This window comes from Bufo bufo, chromosome 2, assembly GCF_905171765.1.
Source record: "Bufo bufo chromosome 2, aBufBuf1.1, whole genome shotgun sequence".
Classification (NCBI taxonomy): domain Eukaryota; kingdom Metazoa; phylum Chordata; class Amphibia; order Anura; family Bufonidae; genus Bufo; species Bufo bufo.
In genome coordinates this window covers 805,188,822-805,202,516 of record NC_053390.1, presented here as the reverse complement: position 1 = coordinate 805,202,516, position 13,695 = coordinate 805,188,822, and the positions used below count along the sequence as shown (strand labels likewise).

At 44.1% G+C, this 13,695-nt stretch overlaps 1 protein-coding gene across 2 annotated transcripts in view; it reads right to left on the bottom strand.

Moving 5' to 3' along the window:
- Positions 1 to 2,877: 2,877 nt before the first annotated feature.
- Positions 2,878 to 13,695, bottom strand: part of PTPRA (protein tyrosine phosphatase receptor type A) — a 115,153-nt gene continuing 104,335 nt past the window's right edge. The window contains exons 19-24 of one of the 2 annotated variants that reach the window (XM_040419302.1): positions 9,113 to 9,247; positions 8,198 to 8,323; positions 7,057 to 7,208; positions 6,833 to 6,968; positions 4,630 to 4,742; positions 2,878 to 4,018 (exon numbers count right to left, since the gene is read on the bottom strand). In XM_040419302.1, coding sequence (XP_040275236.1) covers positions 4,668 to 4,742; positions 6,833 to 6,968; positions 7,057 to 7,208; positions 8,198 to 8,323; positions 9,113 to 9,247 — 624 coding nt within the window. In that variant the 3' untranslated portion in view covers positions 2,878 to 4,018; positions 4,630 to 4,667. Of the gene's footprint in view, positions 4,019 to 4,489; positions 4,743 to 6,832; positions 6,969 to 7,056; positions 7,209 to 8,197; positions 8,324 to 9,112; positions 9,248 to 13,695 lie in introns of those variants that run through there. The other variant, XM_040419301.1, reaches the window with a different exon arrangement.

Genomic DNA, 13,695 nt, shown 5'->3' with positions numbered 1-13,695 from the left:
ATTAATATCTCACAGGTTTATATGAATATTACTTATTTTGCAGGGATATTAACTTACTTCAAGTGCTATGCTCCAGTAACGACCAGAGCTGCAATGCATCAAGGGAAGAATGCCTCAATAATACTGCATGCGACAGAGAAAAATCTGCACATCTTTGTATGAAGGAGGCACGTGAAGGTATAGAATGAGTCTGTAGGTTTCTATAGGTGGAGTTTTATGGATTTATACTCTTTGTATATCAAGATAAGTAACAGCAAGTGTACAAAACAAAAAAAGTATGGTACTTTAAATTGTATAAAGCCTCCCCTAGAAATGATCCCTCGTCCCCTTCTGAGGTACCAGTAAATTCACATCTCTAATCCCACACAATCCTTAATCTGCCCTAAATGATGCCATACCGCGCAAATCTTTGTAAACTCCCTCCATAAAATGATGACAAAAAAATGGCAAAATTAGGTGAGATACATCCCAAACAATGTAGAAAAAGGGGCTTGGGGAAAAGAATAAAAAAAAATTATATATAAAGAAAGCTAAAGAACAAAAAAAAAACAACAACTCGTGCAGAATGACCATATCATATCTACCGTAATTTTCGCTTTATAAGACGCACCTAGGGTTTAGAGAAGGAAAAAATATATATATATTTGGAACCAAAAGGTGTGCTAAAATATGTGCAGTACATGGGTGTATTCCTATGGATGAAGGGGGTTATGGTCACATTTAATATAAAACACAGACCAATTACAGTACAATCCCTGGACAGTGTTTTTATTAAATGACTATAACCTCCCTCATCCATAAGAATGCACCCGTATACTGCAGTACATGGGTTTATTCCTATGAACGAGAGGCTTAATAGTCTTATTTCATGCATATTTAGGCTCCTGAGCTCCCTTCCTATCCTGGCTGTCACTTACCCAGAAACTTCAGGTGTAGACAGTCCAGGAGTCCCGAAGGATAGCACTGCTGCTGGGGGATCGGAGGGCCAGTAACACTCCCTCCGTCTTCCTCTTATCCAGCGGCGAGTGGCCGGGCGGGAGACTGACTAAGCCGATTGGTTGAAGCAGCTGTTCGCCGGCGCTTACCAACATCAGCTCAACATTCAGGGTGGCACTGAAGAGGAGAGGGAGTATCGCTCCTCCTCTGCCTTGGAGCGTGATCCCAGCTGCATAGGACAAGACATGCAGGTTGGCAGCATTCAGCTTCAATGGCTGCCACCTGCCCCACACTTCTCCTAGAGGGCGCAGCTTCACTTGCTGGTGGTGCACTCCTGGTTATCAGCCAGCAATCTGCCGCCAGCCAACCTGCCATCTTTTTCAACAGTGGGCCGGGCCCCGCCTCTTGATATGTGCAGTGCGGTTCCTGCGCCGCACGCACGCTGGGTCCTCACTCAGCCCGCCCGCACTGCAGCCATGTTTCTGGGCAGGCTCACTTTATAAGACGCACTAACTTCCCCTCGCCCCCCCCACTTTAGGGGGGGGGGGGGGAAAGTGCATCTTAAAAAGCGAAAAATACGGTAAGTGCTATCAGTTCAGTTTTATTTACTTTAGAAAAAAGGGCTCGTGTGTCTGACAATGAGCCTATTAGCTGCTATGTTCACCGTACGGTATAGGATTAGTTACAGCCAACTGATTACTAAGGCTATGGACACATTTTTTATGATTTTGGGCTAAAAATCATTTTTGCTATTGGCCTTTATTAAAAACTTTCAGCAGGTTTTGTGATACAGGGGTTAAAATTTCAGTCTATTTGCATACTGTCCCATCAGATAATGTCTCATGTATAGCTCTTATCGCCGATTTCCTGACCTTATAAATTATAGCTAAATTGCTACCAAACAGATAAGAATATGGCTTAAATGAGTGTCAGGAAATCAGAGAGAAGAGTTATATGTGACAGAGTAAAGTGATAGTCTGTAGATCGACTGAAATGTAACCCCTGTATCACAAAAACGTCAATTTTTTTTTTTTTTATAAAGACCAATTTCAAAAAAAAGATCTGTAGCCCTCAATGAGAATACAGTAATAAAAAAAACGCCTTTGAAGGTGTTTAGCCTTTAAAGGGAATCTTTAGCCTCCTGGAAAATAGTCAGGTCATCTGATAAGATTTGCTGTACAGTACCTCTAATCTTAAGCTCCCCTCGAGGTTACTGGTGATGACTACAATTCTTCAGTTATTACTGCAGTCATCGAGAACACTTGCAAGACTTTCAGGGATATATTTCGGGCCCATGTACATGATGTTATGAAGAATTCGGTACCAACCCCTACTCTGAAGGATGCACTTGCTAAATTCTGTATGATTTTGTGTGTAGAAGAACCTCTAGTATGGGGAGAAAAAAAAATGACTGATATGGTATCCAATGAAACATGAAGAGTATCCGAAATATCTCTCTAAAAACACAGCGACATAGGGAGGTACAGAAACCTTCATCAGATAACATTACTACTGATACTACCACTTCATACAGTTGTGTGCATGAGGCCTCGGGTGGATTAAACCTGCATTTTCCCATCTATTTACATGTCCCTATATGATGCAAAGTAAACAGTGAGCCCCTCAAGGAGAAAGCAGCATAAGTGGCTTAAAAAAAAAAAGATCAATCAGTTCAGGACACTATGGGAAGAAGCAATAGGAGTCGCGATGGTTTGAGTTACAACTTGGCGGTCTCGGCAGGATGTAAGAAAACTTATGCCAAACTGGACAAGGATCAAATGAAGAATCTTAACAGATTGGAAATATCTCTTCTATGTCTCCAGGTTGTATCCAATTCAGCATAAAACCTTGGATGCCAGTCATTTTTAAAGGTTTCACGAGCAGGATTGTGTCAATTGTATAAAAGCAATGAATCAGCATACAGACATTAGGAACCGCAGCCATGGTTCTGTACATTGGCAGCAGGTTCTCTTTTTATTATCATCACTGATACTTTAAGTAAAGAAAAAAAAAAACATAAGGTGCCACAAAAAGTTTTCAGGTAAAATATCTTCACTGTGGGGCACGTTAAAGGGCAACTCCAATTACATTTGCTAATAACATCAAGGCTTCCAGTAAAAATGTATAAACTGAGAAAAAAAAAAAAGAAGAAGTGGGTAACGGGTTAAATTGTGTTATTTACATCTCTGATTTCACGTCAAGATTGAGCTCAGCTTTGCAATGAGGGGCCTTTGTCGCCCCCTGGTGAGGGAAGTGATTGCCCACCAAAATCGTTGACACTTTCCTAACGTATTAAACTAAGTGGCGTATCTTTCCCACACCAGCACTAATTACTGTAACACCACCCCCTATGGGCAATAATATGTACCTACATGTGTTGAATGTGCGTGTATGACTGGAGTTGCCCTTTAAATTGATTTTTTTTTTTTGTGCCAGCAAACCATAGTAATAAACAGAACCATCAAGTTTTTACAGTCCATGTCGTTAACTCTAATGACATTAGTATGAGGAATGCCTTTGGTTTAGAGTTCTGCATACAACTTGTGGAAAGTTCATAGAACTGGTGGGTTACATCAATGGACCAGGAACGTAGGGCTGAAACAAAAAAAGATGAAGAATCTGGGTTCCACCACAAGTCTGTCCATTCAGCCAGGAGACTGTAAAGAGTCCATCTTTAGAATACAAGATCTGGCCAAGAAGCGTGGCGGCAGCCATGTTACTCAGCCAGTAAAGTGGGTTGTTAATTCATGGATGGTCTAGATCACAGCCCTTCATTTTAGTGACATAACCCAGCCATAGGTCAGCCATTTTGCAAGCTTAATGTCCGTGAGAATGATGGCCATCAGTTCCGATACGGAACCACCGCTGAAGGTCGATGATAGATGTCCAGGACGATGCCTCCTACAGGTTCAAGATTAACTGCTAACGCATTTCAAACCTTGTCCTAGGTAAGTACATACTAGAAGCTATAGTCTTGTCATCATAACTGGAGCAGACAAAATGGCTGCCTATGTTGTGTGTAGATGTTGGAGCCATGTTCCTCAGAACTTGACTTGATTACAAGGTTGGGTATCTTTAATGCCTGGAATGTACAATAAGAATTAGCCCTATGTGATACAAAGCAGCATATTCAGGTTACGACTGGCGAACGACCCCCCCCCCCCCCCCAACCCTTACAAGTCATACCCCATGAGCCTGTCATAAATGGAGGCCTCTCCAGCATCGAAAATGCTTTGAGTTGAGTAGCAATAATCTCAAGACTAATAGGTTTATCTCATTTTTTTTTTAATACAAAATCTATGATATAATTTCTATTTATATAATTATTTACAGAATAAATTTCCGAAACGCATTTGCAACGGCAGTAAATGCGACAGTCATGCTGCTGTGTTTCCCATAAGTCTCTTTGAAATAAAATGGTTTCCAAAGGCTTTTTCCTGTGACGTTAAGAGATGACGCTTGGGTCAATGCAAATGAATGAATGGGGGGGGGGATGGGATTAAAAAATTAAAAAAATGAATCCAAACATCAAGCTATTGTCTTCAAATAAAAAGAAAACAAACCTAAATGGCTATCGGCACTAATCACTTTGCTACATATAAAATGTCCAGCTAATATAAAGCACATTGTACCAATCCTCTAAAACAGTTAAGATATATACACTGATCTAGATATTAACAAATAGAATATTACAAAATATTAAAGGCCACAGTCGCGTCCTCCTCTTGGTTTCATTTGAAATTGGCGTAGTCTGAGAAGGCGTCGATGTATTCTTGCACCACTCTGTAGCAGAACTCGTACTGCTCCTGCGCACGAGAGAAACGGGAGAGTCTTAATTCAATTCTTTAAAAAATGCAGCCCCCCCCCCAATATCTACAGTGGCATGTAAAAGTTTGAGCACCCCTGGTCAAAATGACTGTTCTAGTGTGAACAGTTATCCAAGTTGTAGATGAAATGATCTCCAAAAGGCATAAAGTTAAAGGATTTTTTCCGAGATTTAATACTAATGACCTATCCTCAGCATAGATCATCAGTATCTGATCAGTGGGGGGTGTGACACCCAGGACCCCCGCCGTTCAGCTGTTTGAGAAGGCAGTAGCACCGTGGCCTTCTCCCTGCTCTCCCTAGGCCGAGTGACGACACGTTCTTCGGTCACGTGGCCTAAGAGCAGCTCAGCCCTATTGGAGTGAATGGGGTTGAGCATGATACCAAGCCCGGCCGCTATACAATGTGCTTGGTAAACTGTGAGAAGGCCTTCTCAAACAGCTGATCGGTTGGGGTCCCGGGCGTTGGATCCCCACTGATCAGATACTGATGATCTATCATGGAAAACCCTTTTAAAGTTGACACATTCCCTTTTTATTTTAAGCAAAAGCTTTTAAGCATTTTCATCATAAGAAAAAAAAGGAAAAGGGCCCAAAGCAAAACTTTGGGCACCCTGCATGGTCAGTACCTAGTAGTAGCCAATTTGGCAAGTATATAACAGCTTGTAAGCACTTTTTGTAGCCAACAAATAGTCTTTCTTGTTTGAGGGATTTCATCCATTCTTGGACCGTGAGGTCCATGGTGAAACCTTCAGCTTGTGCCTTTTTATTGTGGATTGTGTTTAGGATCATTATCCATTTGTAGAAGCCACTCTCTTTTTCAACGTCAGCTTTTTTACAGTCGGTGTTGTGTGCTTCCAGAATTTTTCTGGAATTTCATTGAATCCATTCTTCCCTCTCCTTGCATTGGCTGCAACACAATCCCAAAGCATAATTGATCCACTCTAAGCTTAATGGTTGGAGAGGTGTTCTTTTCATGAAATTCTGTACCCTTTTTTCTCCAAACATACCTTTGCTCATTGTTGCCAAAGAGTTTTATTCTATTCCTTATCGGTCCACGGGACTTGTTTCTAAAATGCATCAGGCTTTGTTTAGACGTTCTTTTGCAAACTTCTGATGCTGAATTTTGTGGTGAGGATGCACAAATCTTCTTGGGTTCCTATATTTTTGTAAGGCACTCCTTCCCTTTTTTTCACTCAAAAATTGTACAAAACCAAAACAATTCACTGATTTTGCTTAAAATGTTGAAAAGTATGTTTAAATTTGTCCCTTTTGGAGATCATTTCATCTTCAACTTGCTTAACTGTTCACAGTAACACTATTTTTGACCAGGGGTTGCCCAAGCTTTTGCATGCCACTGTAAGCTTCCAGGCCGTCTGTCATGGAGTTACAGTTTACTGCCGCCAGACTATCCTCTGTATTGATAATGCACTACCAGATGGCGATGCACTATGTAAGTATGGTACCTTATGGTGGCTACATTACAAAATGCCAATACAATTCAATTCAAACACATTTTCTGAAACCATCTTTCTACATGGAATGGGGCTGGCAGTTTTTTGGGCCCCCCAGACATGAAAAGTCATAACCCTAACCAACCATTAGGGTCAAACATATGTTGTAATACCTCTTTAAGAAATTCTGGAACTGCCTAAAGAGTGAAGAATAGGGATGAGCGAACTTCTGTTTTCAAGCTCGACGTTCAAGGTTCCGTTATGGATTCCGCTAAATTATGGTCCGTGGTAGCGGAATCCATATTGGAATTCTTAGATGACCCGAACCTTGTACGCCGAAATTAAAAACAGAAGTTCGCTCAACACTAGTAAAGAACTACTGGCGGCCATGGGTGCTTCCCTAAATTCTCACTGGTCAGCAGCCCCTTGAAGTATTTCTGGATAGCGCATTAATACGATATAGCAGTCAACAACAACAAAAAATTTAGCTAGTATCTTCTACGTAATTATCTTTCTGTAGTTTCAACCAGTGTTAGGAATACAAGGAACTCAAACATTGGTTGAAATACTTTCAATTATGCAGAAAATGGAACATGGTGGAAGAAAGCCGAGACCTACCAGTGTCTGGACCATGTGTGGCCGCTGTAACCTTAAGCTTTTCACGGTCTGAAAGACGTCTAGAATTCCCTCTGCTTTCACCCTCTCCAGTACTGTACTCAGGGCGCAGAATGTTCCCGTCCTCCCTGCTCCAGCACTGAGAACACAAACCCCATAGGTGTTAACCCTCACAGAGGACATTTCCTAGTAGGCACCACTTTGAGCCAGGCATCATTTCTCCTCACCTGCAGTGTACAGTGATCGGGTGGTTCCCAGATTGTTGTTGTTGTTTTTGTACAGCTGCGATGATATTGATCATGCCTTTCCCATCAGTTGGGATACCAACCTCCGGCCACCCGTGAAAGTGGAACTGTCGGATCTGTCGGGCTTTGTTTTCCTAAAAATAAATAATCTATCATACAGAGCTTTTAAAATGAGGACCGGGATCCCAAAAAGACGCGTAGAGGCCCCATAGACAAGAGGAAACGTCCTGGCCGAGGCTCCATAGACAAGAGGAGTCGTCCTGGCCGAGGCCCCATAGACAAGAGGAGTCGTCCTGGCCGAGGCCCCATAGACAAAAGGAGTCGTCCTGGCCGAGGCCCCATAGACAAAAGGAGTCGTCCTGGCCGAGGCCCCATAGACAAGAGGAGTCGTCCTGGCCGAGGTCCCATAGACAAGGGGAGTCCATCATTGAGGGCCCTAAGTGAAGTCTACCTCCCGAGGTGCCAAAAGACAACTAGAGTCCACATGCTAAGGCCCCAAAGACAAGTGAAGCTCATTTGCTGGGGTCCTAAATGACAATGCTTAGTTTCCAATGGCCATCGCTGTTGCTTGGAACCAAATAACACCTAAAATGGTCACCAACTTTCACACAACTTCGCATAATCAATAGTAGACATGACCATAAGTAACTTTGTAATATATCTCATCAGAGAAAAAATAAAACATTGCTGTAGAATAATGAGCCATTTCTCCTTCTCCCACACTTTTCTAAAATAACTGTCTCTGAAATTTATGAGAAATCAGCCTTGGTGAGACCAAGTTGACTGCCTGCTCACGGAAGGATCAGATTACATTATGCCATACAGGTCTTTGGAGAAGGGAGGAGTGAGCAAGAGATGAGTAAGGCAGGAGATAACACAAAGAGACTGCTCCAGCTAAACAGTTTCTATCTCAGCTCAAGTGCTTTATTCATATCCAGGTCAAAGGAAGCAGATTCTCCTCTACTTTCTGTGCGCATTGGATGGGAGCTAGTCTCCACCAAACCAACTAAAGATATAGCATACAGATGAGAAAACTACAAGATATTTCTCATGTACACACACTGTACTACTGATTAAAGCCAAGTCTGTTGAAAGGTGAGGTACGCTTCAGGGAAGTACTCACCCTGGTGTTGGTGACCAGTAGATCTCGCACTGTGTAGCTCTCACATTCCTCCTCCTTCTTCAGTTCTATAGTGATGTCCCCAAAAGACATGATGCCTTCTGACGGCCAGTACTGTGTACACTTCTCCTGTATGGAAAGAAAGGATTACAAAAACAATGAACTACAGTAATTTGAAATGTTTCCAAATTGCTGCTCTTGGTCCCAAGACTGTGCCCCTAGGAGGAGGATCATGAAAAGGTCCATTACCATTCATGATGAATCTGATGAGCACACAACTAAAATAACATTGCAGATGGCTGGGTAACGGTACTGTGCCACCATCTCTACTATACAGGGCATGGATGTGACTATATGGCGGCATTATATACCTATAAGTTGAGTGTGATGCGGGGCAGTATGCTACGTGGCACTATTATAGTGTAGTAAAAATATTATACATACATGTACAGTATTTCTTAAGTGCCGCTATTTTATGTAATCTCTCTGCCATGTGGGGACCACTGCACGGTACCATTGTATAGACTGAAAGGTACTGTCTCTAAAGGCATTCCGTCATGGAATTGCATTATGGTCTTTGGTAACGGAATCTCAGAATCCATAACGCAATTCAGCATGTACCCCACCCCTGAACTTCAAAATATGAAGTTCGCTCATCCCTAGTCATGGGCCGTGCACAAGTGTAAGCAGGACATGATCAGCAGAGGTTTTAAACCTCTGGATGTTAATAAGAACATATCCATATCTTGACAGCAAGCACAGATCTTGAAAATTATTACAAAGTGTCCAAACGTTCCATTACATAACGGTTATATCTCCAATCTTCACAGACAACCCTAAAATGCAAGTCCTCCAACGGTGCTTAACCTCCTCCGAGAAGGAAATCCGTGGAAAAAGGATGTCATTTTTAACCCCTACCTGTCCTCTTTCCTCCAGCTCGGTCAACATTACGATAGAACAGGATTTCCACTCCCAAATCATCCTCCAGAAATCTTCCATGGTGTGACGTAACGGGCCCTGGCTCGCAATGTAAGAGTCCTTCTGTCTATAGCCCTGAAAGACAAAGAAATGCATGAGAGCGGTTTAGAGCGCCCCCTAGTGTAGAATGTAAATGGGAGGGGTCATATCACATGATAGAAAGCAGCAGTTAACTTGTTGGACTATTGGTACCATTTCGACCCTCAGATTGTTGGAGGGAGCGGACATGGGCCGAATTACCTGGTCAGATCATGCTCCGGTACTAGTTGACATTAGTAGTGAGCCGGGCCATGTTCGCCATTGCCACTGGAGACTTAATGACTCCCTCCTGAAACAACCTACCACTAGGGAGGAACTACGCGAAAACGTACTTTGACCTAAATAATGGATCAGTAGGGGATGTCCGTCCTTTGTGGGAAGCACATAAAGCGGTCATTGTATTGCAATAAGCTCAAAATTAAAGAAGGACTCGACTGCCTTAGTCAAGACCTTTACGTCCCGCCTACAATCACTAGAAGACAAGATGGCTGCTCATCCCTCACGCTGCACACTGAGGCGAATTGTAGATACTAGGGCCCAATTGAAGAGTCTAGCTTTAGGTCGTGTCAGCAAGTTATTACTTTACACACGACAGCGTTATTATGCTTGAGGGAACAAGCCCCACACTTTGCTGGCCAGACAACTCAGGAATCATAGTTCCCAAACGGGCCCAAGTGCTATTAGGGGGGCTGACGGTACAATCCACTATGACCTCCGGGTAATAGCAGAGAGGTTCTCAGCCTATTACTCTTCCCTGTATAACTTACCCTTTGATCTTCCCACAGATGAGAGACAGAGATAGTACACTTCAGTCTTATTTGGCAACCTGTCACCTTCCGACCTTGCCGCCCTTAATAGTCCGATTACGCCGGAGGAGATTGAGGTGGTAGAACATCTTCCTGAGGGTAAATCCACGGGGCCTGATGGCTTTTCGTACAAATACTATAAGACCTTTAAGACTGAACTAATCCCCCACTTAGTAACCCTAGTCAATCATTTTCTAGCTGGCAACGTGGTACCTCCCCCAATGTATCACTCATATCTCACGATGATTCCAAAACCTGGGAAAGATCCGCATGATTGCCCTAACTATAGGCCCATTGCCCTACTTAACTCAGACCTTAAGATTTTCACCAAAACCCTAGCTACCTGACTAAACGTCTTCCTCCTCTCCCTGATTCATAAAGACCAAGTGGGATTTGTCCCGGGCTGTCAGGGGGCCGACAACACACGAAAAAACATTGACTTGATAGATGTCTTATCTCGCTCGGGTGAGGAGGCATTACTTCTTAATTTAGATGCAGAAAAGGCATTCGACCGTTTAGGTTGGCCTTTCCTCTTTGCTACCCTACAGGCTTACGGCCTTCCTGGACCCTTTGTTAGAGCCATTCATAGTCTATACTCCTCCCCCACAGCGACGATCAGATTACCTCATGCTCAATCTCGACCCATAAGCATTGCTAACGGAACGAGACAGGGTTGCCCCCTATCTCCCCTACTCTTTGCCATGTGTGTTGAACCCCTGGCGGCCAAGATCAGGGCCTGCCTGGACATCAGAGGTGTTATGGTCAAGGACAGGGAGTTTAAGTTATCGCTATATGCTGACGATATCCTCCTTACCCTTACCAAGCTTCATTTCCCTACCTAACCTCCACTCCATCCTACGGGAGTTTGGTCGTCTCTCGGGGTATAAGGTCAACACCCATAAAACTGAGGCCCTCCCTCTTAATATTTCTCAGATGGCCCTGGGCTCTCTCAGGGGTCTTAGGGGTCTTCTAGAGAGGTGGCATCCTCTCCCACTCTCTCTCATAGGGAGTATTGGTGCGACTAAAATGACAATCTTGCCCAAGCTTCTGTACCTTTTTGAGACCTTACAGATTAAAGTGCCCCTTAAGGATCTGAGATCCATTCAATCTCACCTCCTTAGATTCATATGGGCGGGAAGGCGGCACAGAATCCCGCGGTGGGTGCTCCTATCTAGTAGGCACCAGGGCGGTCTAGGGGTCTCGGATCTGTCCAAATATTACTGGGCAGCTCAGCTGCGTTCTGTCACAGCCTGGGCTTCCTTGCACCCATATCATGTCTGGATGCAGGTAGAAAGACTCTGGCTGGCTCCTGTACATCCTAATTCCATGCTATGGTCCGGACCGGATGGGACCCTGCCAGCCAAGGATCTCCTAGGGCCCATGGCTTGTACCAGACGCATCTGGCAGCAGTGCAGCAGCAGATTCCCTCTGGAGTCCATTCACTCCACCATGACCTCCTTTTATCACCCCACGCTCCCTGCTAGTCTTACCACGTCCACAACGAGACCATGGTTTCAGCGGGGGGCGTTTCGTTTTGCTGATATTGTAGACCCCTTCACTAGGGTCCTTCTGCAGTTTCCTACCCTACAGGCCAAATATGATTCCCCCCCCCCCCTCCAACTTCTTTTATATCCAGATTAGACACTTCACCCAGTCCATTTTTTCAGGGGTCACAGTTTCCCTCCCGACTCCCTTTGAATCAAATCATTTTTATTGATCACTTAAAATAAGCATTTTCTGCAATCACATTGACATTTCACCATGGTGAGAAACAAAGTACGTCATCGGACGACTTGTCCATTTCAACATTAGCCAATGTACACAGTCATGAGTAACTGAAATGGTATACAACGTACATCATCTACATTAAATATGGCAACATTTTTAAGGCACAAAGCATATCAAATTAAAGCCCAATCTAGTTTGATCCTTGCTTGGCCATACTTCCAAATGAGATCCCTAAATATGGAATGTATTTTCCTGAACCTATCTAGAGGGATCCACACAGGAGCATTATTAAGTACATAGAGCAGCTGAGGCATCATTACCATTTTTAAAAAGGTTCACTCTACCCACTACAGATAAAAAGAGCCTACACCAAGTCCTTACCTTAAGTCTGAAAGTAACAAGCAAGGGGGTCAGATTTAGTTCTTCAAGTCCAGCAATCTAGGCGTTTTGTACAGCCCTAAATATTTGAACTTGTCCACCCAGGGAATCCTACTATCAACTCGCTCAGCTGACAAGGCCTGCCCATCCACAGGCATCAAAGCAGACTTTTGCCAATTAATCTTAAGTCCAGAGAAGTTCCCGAATCAATCAGTGACATGGCTGCATCCAGAGATGTCCCAGTATCGCCCAAGAAAAGCAAGGTGTCATCAGCATACATAGCCACCTTGTTCTGAACCTCACCGTATCTGAACCCCACAATATGAGGTGACAGGCGTATTAGAGCTGCTCGTGGCTCGATGGCCAGAGCAAATAATAAAGGCGACAGTGGGCATCCCTGCCTGGTGCCCCTAGCCAAAGTAAAGTTGTCTGACAGCCCCCCGTTGGCTCTGATGCGGGCCCTAGGACTCGAATACAACACCTGTACCCAATGTATAAACCGAGCGCCAAAACCCATAGCTCTCAAGACTCCCCACAGATAATTCCACTCTACACTACCAAATGCCTTAGCGGCATTGAGAGTAAGCAAGGCCCTGTCTCCACAATTATCTGCCGGGATATTCAAACTAGCATATAGCCTGCGGATGTTTATAGCAGTCGACTTCCCAGGCATGAAGCCGGTCTGATCTGAGTGTACAATAGTCAGAATCACCCAGGACAACCTGTTCGCCAGCACCTTCGCTAGGAGCTTTACATCAGCTGTTAGAAGCGAAATCGGCCTATAGGAGTCTGGAAATTTGGGATCCTTCCCAGGTTTGGGAATGACTACAATTATAGCCTCCTGCATCGAGTGTGGTAGCGAACCCATCTCCAGTGAGTGTTCCAGCACCTTTAGCAATTAAGGAAGGAGCACCCTCTGTAATTTCTTGTATAGCTCCACAGGTAGGCCGTCTGCCCCCGGGGCCTTACCATTCGCCATCACCTCCAAGTGCTGCTGCCAGTTCCTATCCTCATCTGACAACACCGACAGCTGCGCCCCCTCTAAAAAGACGGTCAGAGCATCCCCAGAACTAGGGACAGTGGATTCATATAGGGACACATAAAAACCCTTCAGTATATCCAATATTCCTTTTGTATCTTGCCTACTGTTCCCAGTTCCATCCCTCATTCCTGTATACAAGAAGATCCCCGTTGAGCCCGAGAGACGACAGACAACAGATGACCTACCTTCTCGCCCTCCTCAAAAGATATTTGGCGGTAAAAACTACGCTTCCGCTCCGTGGCCTGAATTAAGTGGCACCTCAACTGTTCCTGAGCAACCACCAGCGCTTCACTATTAACCAGGGAAGGCAACCTGCCAAACACCCGTTCGGCTTATGCCACTTGTAAATGTGCCTTAACATCTGCTTCTCTAGACTTGGATTTGTGCTTACTAATTTCTTTTATCAATACTCCCCTCAAGAACGCTTTCATAGCATCCCAGACACCGTGAATTGAAGCCGTCCCTACATTAACAGTAAAGTATTCCGTGACCGCCAATGAAATCTCAGATAAATCACCCAGTAAGTTAAG